This window comes from Castanea sativa, chromosome 1 (assembly GCF_040712315.1).
Source record: "Castanea sativa cultivar Marrone di Chiusa Pesio chromosome 1, ASM4071231v1".
In the NCBI taxonomy this organism is placed as follows: Eukaryota; Viridiplantae; Streptophyta; class Magnoliopsida; order Fagales; family Fagaceae; genus Castanea; species Castanea sativa.
The window spans coordinates 61404519-61417705 of NC_134013.1; the positions used below are offsets into that span (position 1 = coordinate 61404519).

The following is a 13187-nucleotide window of genomic DNA, read 5'->3' on the forward strand; positions in this document are numbered from 1 at the left end:
AGGCTTGAATGGCTTTGCTTTTTACTTGGTCTGGCCAAGTACTTGACTGATTACTTCCAGATACATGTAATCGAATCAGAGCAAACATTAACAGCCGCAAAGATTGACGCACGTAAGTTTAGTTGGAGCCGAAAGCAAAACTTCACGCTTTCATTTGAAGTCTCCATCCGCCGATTTATGGACTGTGCAGATGTTAAAACACAGCTCCTCCTAGGAAAACTACATATATCCCACCTTTACGCTTACATAGTAAGTCATACAAAGATAACAATAATTTTCATAATATTTTTCATGACAGCTGTCTACAAGTTTTTATTAGTTTTCATCTACACCTACTACTAGCAATACTGTTTTATCTATTGAAAACAGTCTGTCGCATCGGCCGTTGTCATTTTTTGTGTCCATGACCTTTCTCTGCCTAAATGGCCAAATACCACATATTGGCTGAAAATTTTAACAAAATAGTACTATACACAAACTATGTAAGAGAATGCAGATTTTTTTGTCTCAATTTTAAGTTCCATGTGGGATTTTTTATTAGGAAAGCCGCATCACATAGCATTTTTTACACATAGAACTCAATATCATTAAAATTGAGTTCTACGTGAAACTCAATTTTCATATTCTACTACATAGTTTACAAATGATGCTATTTTGCTGAAATTTTTGAAAATATGTAAATTTTGGCCATGTTGGCCCCTTCCTCTTTCATAGCTAATAGTACAAGGAAATCACTCCACAAAAAAAAAAAGTGGGCGGTGCCACGTTTGATCACGCCCTCCGTACAAATCAATTGATGAAATTTAGCTATTTTTCAGCATGTGAGGAAGCTTCTATTCTCTCATGTCCACTAGCTAGAATAGAAATCTCTTTCCCGATTCCCTTCTCTCTTTACTCTTTTGGACTTTTGTGTAGACACGATATCAAAATTCTTTTCCGGTTCGTGCAATTTTCCTCTTTGTTTTTTTCGGCTGAATGAGTTGTTGAAGTAAGGAACTTTGTTAGAATAAACACTTTGGGTGGCGGCTAAAGGTGATCGAAGTGATGAGATCAGAAGATGGACTAACGTGTTAATAATTTATACCCCTTTTTTGGAAGTCTGAGGAGTATAACTTGGACCAAAAAATTTCATAAATTAATATTCTCTTTGTTATTGTGTGCTTGAACTTGAAATCCTCTCCAATGTCAATTTAAGTTGGAGGCTCTATGGTTTTACTTTTGTTTGGTCCACACACTAGTAGTACATTGAGGGGCAATGATACTCTCACTCTTTTTTTCTACCTCCATTTCTGTATATCCAGATGTGGACAATTTTTTTTTAATTTTTTAAAAATATAGATATTTTCATATTAATTATGGATATTATAATAACAATAACAAGTATTAAACCCAAAATTTTTGAATCTGCCATTAATTTTCAACAAATTAATTACGTTCGACCAAATATATTTATTTTCTCCATTTTATTCTGTTTAAAATCATATTCTTTCTTAATTGATAATTAATTTTTTTTTATTTCTACCAATGTTAATTTGGGTCTTTCTCAACCTTTTTTTTTTTTATTAATTCTCTCTCAATTTGGATTAAGTCATTCTTTGTTATTGGTGCATTAATCTTACTAGTGCATTTTAATCACCATCCTTTGAACAATTGTGGATATTGTATATGTAAGCAAGTGTAAGAAGACATTTTCCCTATTTATTAATGTCATCACTGTACTGTCGCTATGTTCCATTTTTGTGGCTGTGCATTTGAAAATCAAAAACCGGAAGCAAAAAAGTAAAAGAGAAGAATTTTTGCTGCGACTTCTTGCACAAGGCTTTGAATTAGAGAATGTCTAATTCATAGCAAAGATTTAATATTTTTGGAAGTATAAAAATGCATAGGATGCCATGTAAGGATGACTAGTGGTCTTAAACAATCTAAAAACATGTATAGGTTTAGATTTGTGGACAATCAAATCTTTATCATGAAATGGTCTGCGTATTTTATAAGCAAATAAAAATATCATATCTGGAAAGTAAAAAGTCGCTTAATTTACTCTTTCAACAAAACTTTGGTGAAACTAGGAAAAAGCATCTTTTAAGATCAGTCTCATGAAATGTTCCTCTCATATTTGGTGGACCCCATTCACTTGTGAAATTTAAATATTTTGAGTGAATTGGTTTGGGTGCACTAGATTCGTCAAGATTGTGACATAGACCAAAGGTAGACATATGTTATAATTTGATGGATCCAATACATAGAAGCATTTAGACCCAATTTTTGCCATATTTTAAGAATGACATTGCATTTAAGGGTTGTAATAAGACAATATTTTCTAAGAGTAGCAACTAAAGAAATATGCAAAACATGTGCAACAAAGCCATCCTTGTTGATGACAAGAAGAATAGCCATTAAAAAACAATTCGAATACATATTCAAAGCTCTCTCTCTCTCTCTCTCTCTCTCTCAATTGTACTAAACTAATTGGTTTTATATATATAGACCAATCTCACAAGCATATCACATCCTAGTTACTTTTACTCTTAGATGCCGGATACTAGTCCCTCTTCTGAACATGAATAATTGTCCAAAAGGTACAGCCACGAAAGCTTGATATTTTATGCATTTGGATAAAGTACTAGCGTAAACCAAGAATGATAATTTCTTGGCAATATTATTTCCACTCACAAACTACATGCATGGACCTTACTTTGCTATTCCCCAGGTCCAGGATTATTATTTTGAGAATCCCTCCCCTGTTCAAAGAAATGAAAACCACCAGAAGAGTAAGTACCCCCCATCTGTGAGCTGAAAAGATTTTCAAGAACATGATGATGAGAACTAGAAGAGTAACCCCCCATCTGAGAGCTCTGAAAATTTTCCATTTGTGCTGGACATATTGCTGAAGAAGTTGATGAAGAGAATAAAGGGCCATGGTTATGATTGTAAAGACCTGAGGTGGCGTAGTGTAATGCATTATCATCACTACTGCGAAGTAGCTGTGCATATTGTAAAAGGTTTGGGAATTCTGCAGCTGACAATGGAGGTGGAAGAGGATAAAGTGTTTGTGGTGGTGGTGGTGGAGATTGAAGAGGAGCATAATGAGAAAATGAGTAATTGGGAAAACTCGGTGTAACATTAATGGCTGAAGAACCTTGGTGGCCACTCATGAAGTAGCCCATCTGATCAGTCCCTCCTTCAATGCGTTCAGGAAAATTGAGTTTAGCTTTTGTGCCTTTGAATTTCAAAGCTGCTGCATCATAAGCAGCAGCTGCAGCCTCAGCTGTCTCAAATGTTCCAAGCCACACTCGAGCTGCTTTCTTTGGGTCACGGATTTCAGCTGCCCATTTGCCCCATGGTCTCTGCCTTACTCCTCGATAATGCCTTCTTCTTATTACATTATTCCCTACAAGAAGTTCAAGGCCCTTGATTAGTCAAGTTTAATACATTGTAGTTTAGGATCAGATGTAGATGCAAGAATGAGAAACCAAAAGCTACATATGCTGAAACCCAATGAAAAATACTACAGAAATAACAAAATCGTTAAGAGTCTTATAACTCAATTATTACATTTTGGCGTTTTTAACAAAAACATTAATGATTCAAATGTTCCTCTCCCATTGTAACATTCAAATAAAAAAATAAATCCACACATAAAATAGTGAACATTGTTAGAATAATAGTTAAGTAATTAAATTCACAGTTTTCTAACAGTTTAAGCTTTTGAGATAATCGGTAATTTAACAAACATTATTAGGATCAGATGTAGATGCAAGAATGAGAGACCAAAAGCTACATATGTTGAAACCCAATGAAAAATACTACAGAAATAACAAAATAGTTAAGAGTCTTGTAACTCAATTATTACATTTTGGCATTTTTAACAAAAACATTAATCATTCAAATGTCCTCTCCCATTGTAACATTCAAATAAATAAATAAATCCACACATAAAATAGTGAACAACATTGTTAGAATAATAGTTAAGTAATTAATATTTTTCTAATAGTTTAAGCTTTTGAGATAATCGGTAATTTAATAAACATTATTAGGTGCAACATTATAGCATAAAATAGCAAGATCTTTTGGTAATGATAATAATCAAACATATAGGTTATAATGTTTATGTAAGAAAAGATTGAGGTAGGCTTTTCAGTAACCACTTATGGTTATTTTACAAGAACACGAAAACATCTCATTAGAATGGTCAAGAAATAGAATGTTCATTGTTCAAATGAGATGTTACAAATTTAAATATATCCATTAAATAATGTGTCAGTCTTATATCTTTGCTTGAGGCTTTTTTTTATGGTATATATGTGCTTCGGGAGAAACTAAAAGCATGTAACTACATGCAGATGGTTTGTACTTTGTATGGTTGACTAAGAAATAGAACCGAATTAATACTCAAACAATACAATTATGGGGTTTGTTTAATTAAGTGAGATAGGGAGTGATTGCACCCAGTTAATCACTGAAATAATTATATCTTGGTACATAGTTCAAGATTATGTATTGTTGAGTTTTAGTTATTTATATACATTTTAGATTTTTTTTTTTTTTCTTTCAAAACAGACAAGGGCAAACTCAGTTTAATTTCGATCAGATTGCAATATATATTTATCATTATGATTAGAAAGCCAAATCATCTTAATTTTAAAATATCAACTAATGTATGTCAATCATTATGGTGAGCAAGGCCACATGGACTAATGGACATGGTAATTTGCTTCCTTGTTAGATTGGATGCTTCAAACAAGAATCCCATGACTAGTAAGCTAGGCCAAGAGCTAGAGATTGTACTATATATGAGCTATATAATCATTCTTAAATATGATAATAATTAGATTCGATTTATAATTTTGAAATATGTTCATCTAAAAATATATGTATTATATAGGAATTAATATAGTATATATTAAAACTTACCTTGATCATGTGTAGGTTTAGAAGTGGCAGGTTCTTTCATGCTAGACTCTGACCCAACTAACATGCCTGCTTGCCTCTGAGCTGGGCTGCTGTCCCCAGTGCCAATAATTGGTGCAAAGGCAGATGAAACCAGGGCTGAGGGATCTTGAAGTACCCAAGCTGATGAATCTACAGAAAAGGCATGATCTTCCTTTTTCTCTTCCGATGCATCATGAGGAAGAGCCCTCTTACCATGCCTCGGATCCACCTTGTTAATCTCTTTGTGGCTAAGCTTGTAGCTCTAGCTCATGAAACTCTCTAAGTTGTTTGATTAGTAGTTTATGGCTTGTGATCATATCAAAAGGCAGATCTAATGAAAATTGTGTGTGATCGATTGTGAAAGATCAATAAGAGCAAGAAAAAGAAGAGAAATAAAGAGTAGTGATCATATTAGGGAAGGAAAAGGAAGAGTGAAAGAAAGAAAGAAAAAATAGTAGATGGAAAGAAAGAAGAAAGAGAGAAGGGAAGTGAAAGGGGTTGCTTGCAGGGTTTTCATTGATGCACGTTAAAGTCAGGTTATATTTGTCTCCTAGAGGTGCCAAAAAGAATGAAAAGGAAATATTTGGAATTCTAAATCAGGGAAAAGATTTTCTACCAGACAATGTAATCTAAGAAGTCTACATTGCCACGTCTGGACCGTCCATTTGGTAATGTTCATTTTCCGAGAGAGACTATGTGCTCTTTCTTCTCCTTTCCTTTCCGTCCAAACTAATTAGGGGTACAGGTGTCATTTTACAATTAATCCCACGTGAATTGAATTGCAATTTTTTATTTCAGGTGCAATGAACCTATTGGTTGCAATGTCGAAATCTCACTCCGATCTACGGGAACTAACCTCCCATGACCACTTTTTATCACTTTCCTTAATATTTTATATTCAAAATCAAATATTACGAAATAAGAAATATGCATAAAACGTGTGAATAAAAAAAAGTGCAAATATATACTTCTAAAATGTTTTAAAATTCTAACAATGCTGATTTTCACACTAGCTTCAACTATAAACACCTTAGAGATAATAATAAAAAATAGAGCAAATTGTTGCAAGTTTGGCCATTGGAATCTTTAAATTTTATAACCAATGGGAGCTTAGATATATGATATAAATGTAGTACAGAAGCTTCTTTTTCATAATTACTAATATAATTTTTATTACTATGGTACGTAATATAGATAATGTAAATAATATATCTATCCTCATCAATATATATATATATATATATAAAGTGCTATTGTTTCAATTATAAATTCCCACAGTAATATAAACCTGGTAAATTTGGATGCAAACTCATTAATCCACTTGAACACATATAAAAAATAAAATTTATAAAAAAAAAAGTGGAACGGTTAAATATTGTAATACCACAAATTGTGAGTTTTATTGGATATAATTGTTTTAATGTGTGTTGTACAAGGATGTACTAACTACTAATTTTAAGGTATATTATATAATTGCAACCATAAGTTTATAAATGATTATGAAGAATCTCAGTTGTTACTTAATTAATCCTTTTAGGGTATTCAAGCACAGCAAATATGGAGCGCTTTTCTTAGATTCTTACAAATGGTTTTACTATACTCATTCCAAATCTGCTGGCCAAGCTTCTGTTATAAAATTTTAATTTTTTTATTGACGAATATTCATTTATATATATATATATATAAGGTTATATTACACACTAAGGCTATATTAGATTTTTTATGATGTAAATAAAAATGCTACATGTGTAATCATATGTTGACTGAACCCCATAAAAAAACCGGATAAAAGTAATAAGAATAACAATCCGTTTAGTCTAACCTGTTCTTACTTGTTTAACAAATAAAAAAATCCTGTTTTTTCATCCAAACCCAATCATGGTCAAACCTAAACCCGATGTTCTGATCTGGTTGCCGTGTCTGAAGTCTATTTATAGACGAGAGGCAATCAAGTTAATTAATAATATTAAATACTTAAAAGAAGAAATTTGCAAGGTTTGGCTTTAGGCATGTGATGTGCACGGCAAAGGTTCCGTGAGCAGCAAAGGCACTCCTCCTCAGTGAGAATAAGCCAACCCTGATGGACAGTCACTACTCACTACATGAGTTTGTCTCGTCCATGTCGGTCCACAGTCTAAATGTCCGAAAAAATATTTTGTATTAAATGACATCACATTATCTTTATTAAAATTCAATAAACAAGATACATGTATGTAAAATTGTTATTAGATTTTGATGCCGTTGATATAGTATTTTTTTTATATACAAGATATAAATTTAAATAAGTGTATATATGTTAAACTTCTTTTTGAAAACTTGAAAACTCATTCCTAAAAACTTGAATTCCACCCTTATTACCTTCTTTTTACCCCACAAAAGCTTTGTACTTGTGCAATGACCATCACTTCAAAAATGTGTGATAATGACGTACTATCATTCTATACAAAATACCTTCCATCTCCATCTCCATCCTTTCTATATTTATAATGTTAACATCCCTTCTTTTAAGGGGAGCTTCCTAAATTTAGGGACATGCATGAGGACTTTTTTGACTAAGCTCAAACACACCTCCCCAATTACTGGGAAGCCATGACTTGGTGGCATCTTGTCTGTCAACTCTTTTGGTTGTTCATTCATTTTCTCCTTCCACAATGTTTTTTGTAATAAGCAGCAGCAGCTACACTGCTAGATTTTGTTTGAGAAGCATAAAGACAAGTGGAGTGGTGTGAGTACGAAATTACCATAGTGATAATGCTGGGCTTTGAAATATGTGTTTATCTTATCCTTTTCTGAACTACTTTTTTTTTTCCCTGAGCGTGTGTTTATCACTTTATCTTATCAATAGTTTACTGTAATAGATAAACATTATTAAAGTTAATGATGATGCGGTAGCGGTAGACATTTGTTTTTGAATTTTGAAGGGGCATGAAGAATGTGTCAAAATAGTTCTGATAAACTCAAAAAAAAAAAAAAAAAAAAAAAAAGCTCTACCGAGAACAAAGGTGTCGGTTACTGGTAACTTGTCTTTTAAAAAAAAGTCCAAAGTTTGTGTGCAACACATTCAAAATGTTGTGTTTTTGCATAGAGAATTAAAAATGATAGTGTCTGCAACTCTATCATTTAATCAAATATATAATTCATTGTTTGTAGGGTTGTAAGAAATTAAGTGATTCATAAATGGTTCATGTTTGGCTCAATAAAAGACTTTTTTACCACTGCACATCTTTCACATGGTGGTCATTCTACAAGTATAAATGTTTGTGAGGTGTGAGGACAAGAGCCATATTTCCTATTTTCACAAAAAAATTACACATATATACACTTAAATTAAACTTCATTTATGTTTATATATATATATATATATATATATATATATATATAGAAGTCAAGCTTAAATCTTAGTTTTAAGCTTACTTAATAAACAAGTAGAGTCAAAATAAAATTAAAAATATTGTTCATGAACAATAGTACTTAATTCAAAACAACTTAAACTTAAACGTCCCACTTGAGACCAATATACTTTTTTTTTTTATTCGCTCTTAGCTGACTAGACATGAAGCCATTTTTTTTTCATCTAAGTGGGCCATGCGTCCACCATGCATCTAATGTAACCCCATCCTTTATGGGTCCTTTCTCATCTTTAAGGCGAAACCCTCTCTCTCTCTCTCTCTCTCTCTCTCTCTCTCTCTCTCTCTCTCTCTCTCTCTCTCTCTCTCTCTCTCTCTCTCTCGTTACTTTAACTTTTTGCCTTACCTAACTTGGCCAAACCTCCCCCCACCTTGGTTATGAGGTTGTCTAGCATTGCTATTTAAATAATAATTTTCAGTATTTAAATAATAATAATACCTCTAGTATGTACTTTTATAATATTTAAACATATATTTTCAAAACACTGAAAACTAATAACAATACTTAAACATTATTACCAAACGGGTGTTTTTAGCAAATTAGTAATTACCATTCATTTTAGCTCGTTCTAGACTTCTTTAGCTATTTTCATGTAGTCATCCTCAATGTTTCTGTCTAGTACTCTAGTATTCTATTTTTTTTTTTAATTAAGGCTTGGTTTGAATTGTACTGAACGCATCTAGTGTTCAACGTTTTCCTCCTCTCTTTTTTTTCCTCCTGCTACACGTCTCATCTCAAGGAGACAAATCACTGTACACGTAATGTGCAGTAACTGTGCATGCACTGTTCATGTACTTTTTAGCAATTTTTTAATTAAAAGTGGGTCCCACGGGACTATTTACACATTTAAAATTTATTTTACTACAGTGTTTTCAGTTTTCAGCTGTATCCAAACGGACCCTAATAAATGAGAGTAGTACTCTAGTATTCTGTTGGGGTATATTACTATTATCTAATTAAAATGAATTAATAATACAACTAAAATATAAAAATATGAGAGTTAATAAGGAAGATAAGGATTTAGTAAAATATTTAATCACACATTAAAAATGAGAGAGGCTATCTTTTTCTTTTTAATTGTGGTGATTAATGAGTTAGCATATATTGAATAAAAAATTAGGCTAGATATGTGCGCAAGGAAGAGGTGGAGGGAGGAGGTGAGAGTGAGTGTCACGCCTTAATTTAAATAGTGTTGTGTATTTTTTATCTCCAAATAATTAATATTCAAAAGCATTATTCAGGTTTTTTTTTTTTTTGTTATTTCCATTGTTATTATGTTTTCATCAGCATACTCTATATCCTAGAGCTCTAGGCTTCCTTGAGTTGCCTCATCTTTTCTCTCTTTCACTTCAATTGTTTTTGTTTTTACTTTTCTCAAAGAATTCAACTCTCTCTCTCTCTCTCTCTCTCTCTCTCTCTCTCTCTCTCTATCTCTCTTTGGTTTAAAATTCTTAAAATGTTTACATATTTTTATAGTTGTTAGCCATTGTAGTTTCTTTGATAACTTAGAAACATCTTTGTTGAATATTTGTTCTAATATCATGTTGAATATGCTAAAATATATGTGCAAACAGAAGCATAAAATAGATAATACGAAAACATGAGAATTACATAGTTCAATTTCTCAACTTACATCTACAGAGAAAACCCTTAAGGCTTACATTTTTATTATATAAAAGTGTAGTGTAAATCATGTATTACAATGAACCCAACATGAGTATATATAGTATGCTAAATCCTATAATTAGTAGACTTCTAGTACACGTAAGAGCTTAGCTTGTTGCACACATATTAGGATTGGCTTTGTGCATATACTATTGGGCTAATATAAATATATCTCTAACATTCTTAATGTTTAGTTTATGGTTGTTTTTGAAATTTCAATAAACCTCGCTAGCTTCTTTTTTATTGTATTTGTTTGATAGCAGCTTAGCTTGTAAATTGGAAGTTTGGTGTATAAATTGGAATGAAGTTCTATTTTTCTTTTTTCTTTTTTGTTGAGGTTTAGAGTCCTTTGTCTGGGTAGCTACTGAACCTGTTATATTAGCTTTGTTTTGTGATATGTGCCATAAGTTCTTTAAATGTTATATCAAAGTTGATTTCTTGTTTATTCATATAAGTTTTGAGATGTTAATATGTAGAATTGTGAAGCGGAGAGTCAACAAATGGCTGCTTTTGAAAATCTAGACATAGTAATTAGTCTTCATGATAATGAAGTATGAAAATAATGAGAGTGAACGTAAAGAAAACCCATTTTAAAAAAAAAATTTAGAAAAAGGAAGAGAATTTTTATGGTTTGGAATGACTATAGAAAACTTGTCCTTCCAATGGAACAAGGAAGGTTTAATGCGTTTACTACCTAAAAACACTTCCCTAAAATGGAAAGGGTGCAAGAACACAATACCATAGGTACTTGAAAGTTGAAAGCTTTGTTTAAGTCCTAAATTAGCTTATAGGAAGCAAAAACAATTAGTTGTAAACAAAGGTGGAGTGAAAAGTGAGGTGAAAATAGCAAAATGAGAGATGAATGTATGGATATAATTATGTAAAGTAGTAATCTAAATGATTGCAAATACACATGTAGGATTAGAAGCATGATGTAATTGGTATATTAATTATGCTTACTTGATTTTTGGAGACTTAAGCATTTGATAATGTACTCATGTTGAATCTCAAGTTCTGCTTGATTAATGAATTAAGTCGAGCTAACAAATTCAAGCTTATGGACTTTTTGATGAGCTCAAGTTCAAACATTGTTTGTAGGCTTGATTCGAGCTCAAGTTGAACTTGAAAATTTTACTCTTGTTGCCAAGCCGAACTCGAACATTCACTACTTAGCAAAGCATAATTTGTTTATGGCCCTAAATTTATTTGGATACTATATGCATAAAAAAAATTATACTAACCTAAATATAAGAAAAAAATTGAAAAAGTATATGATAATCGTTAAGCTCACTATTAAACCATATTTTCATACATAAATACAACAATTGAATTAACATTCAACACACACCCACTACAAAAAATACATAAACAAATTTGCAGAACTACATGGCATGCACGAGACCCTTTCATAGTCCTCCTTTGTTTTAAAAACTGAACTGGAAATCAGAGGCCAGTCTGGTCCCAAAAAAATTGCCTAAAATCAGAAAAAACCGGTTAAAACCGGGAACCAGAGGCAAATTCGGTTTTGCCTCCGATCCGGTTTTTAAAACCAGGTATTAAGTCCTCGCAATTATCCCCTATTTTTGTAACTATCAAACTATCAAAAAAAATTCAATTCCCCCTCTCATCAACTAAAATAAGTAACTGTTCATTTGTTTAAAAATAATGATGAACCCAAGGCAGGTGCTATGGTCATACACACGGACACACCATTGAGTAGCACAAGACCTTGTACAATGAAGAATCTAACGTGGTTGGGCAACTTGCAGTACTCTCCGTCAATGAACTTAACGCAACTTATAATTGTTGAGTTTAACTACAAGCGGTTCCCTTGGTGGAGTGAAGGTGGACTAGCAATAGTGAAATGTTCGTTGCTCAAAAGCTTATCCTCACTTCAATGAGAAGGTTACCATTGGTTGTTTCAAAACAATTTATTCTCACTCCAAATCATAGATCAAAATCTGGAATTGCAGTAAGTTTTTTCTAGGTGAAATTTATATACAGAATTTTGACCCCTCAAGTCCTGACTAAAATTCTCTAATGGTGTGTTTTGATGATATGATTTGGGCATTTGAATTTGGATTTAAGTGATTGAAATCCAAATATCTTGTTTGGATAGTTAAAAAAATGTCAATGATTTAGATTTGACAAATCTACAAAAGATTTTAAACATTTAAAATGTTTGGAACAAAATAACTTTTAAAATCAATAGATTTGAAATCAAGTCGTTTCAAATCTCTTAATTTAAAATCCAAATCCATGTTTCCAAACACAACCTAATAGCTTGCTTGGATGGCAGAATTTGGACATATGAATTTGGATTTAGGTGATTAAAATTCAAATACTTTGTTTGAATAGATTACAAATGGTTAAAGATTTGGATTTGACAAATCTACTAAATATTTTAAACCTTAAAATTTTTAAATTTGAAATAACTACTAAATTCATAGCATTTTAGAAATTCATATGACATACTTAGGGTCTGTTTAGTAAGAGTATTTAAATATAATTTTTTGTTTTGCAATTTATAAAAGGGTGAATCTCACACTTGAATTTATCGTTTTGCTAAATATATTTATAGATTTGAAATTAAGGCATTTTAAATCCATCACTTTTAAATTCAAATCCAAATCCAAATCCAAATCCAAATTCAAGTATCCAAATACAAATCTAAAATAATTGAAATTTCTTCCTATCACTCATTTACACAAATTGACACAAAAAAATAAATTCTATGTATAAAAGTCTTTTTTTTTTTTTTTTGTCGGGGATATCAGCCACTTGAATGATGACGCACGTATGTTTGGGGGATAAGTTTTAAAAGTGGTTACCACCAATTCAAAATCATAATTGATCATTCTATCCAAAAAGTTCTAAAAGGCCCCCCCCCCCCCCCCCCCTAGAGATGCTCGTTCAAAGATGGTAGCTAATTCTAACTATCTCTTATAATGTTATTCAAATGTAAAATAAGTGAAAACACTTGACTTTAGTGGCTGGTAGCAGTGGTTTTGATTGATTGAAAAAATAGAACTCATAGTTTGAAAATTGTGAATTGTCAATGAGTTAATATGATAATGTACTCAGAATTCAACATAAATCAAAGCAACTACGCTTTTTGGTTTTGCTAATCATAATCTAGATGCCACCAAATAATTTGGAGCAATGTGGTTTGGCCTTTGATA

General features: G+C 31.9%; 1 protein-coding gene across 1 annotated transcript; it reads right to left on the reverse strand.

Annotated features, from left to right (window-relative positions):
• Positions 1–2355: 2355 nt before the first annotated feature.
• Positions 2356–5594, reverse strand: LOC142612925 (ethylene-responsive transcription factor ERF113-like). The gene is made up of 2 exons (XM_075785101.1): positions 4915–5594; positions 2356–3391 (listed from the first exon to the last, which is right to left on the reverse strand). The coding sequence occupies exons 1-2, from the start codon at positions 4976–4978 to the stop codon at positions 2700–2702; spliced, it is 756 nt and encodes a 251-aa protein (XP_075641216.1). The 5' UTR covers positions 4979–5594; the 3' UTR covers positions 2356–2699.
• Between the last annotated feature and the right edge of the window lie 7593 nt (positions 5595–13187).

Coding starts and splice junctions, on each gene's coding strand:
- LOC142612925 (XM_075785101.1), bottom strand. CDS start 4,978: ATGTTAGTTGGGTCAGAGTCTAGCATGAAAGAACCTGCCACTTCTAAA. Junction 3,392..4,914: donor TAAACCTACACATGATCAAG/GTAAGTTTTAAT, acceptor AACTTCTTGTAG/GGAATAATGTAATAAGAAGA.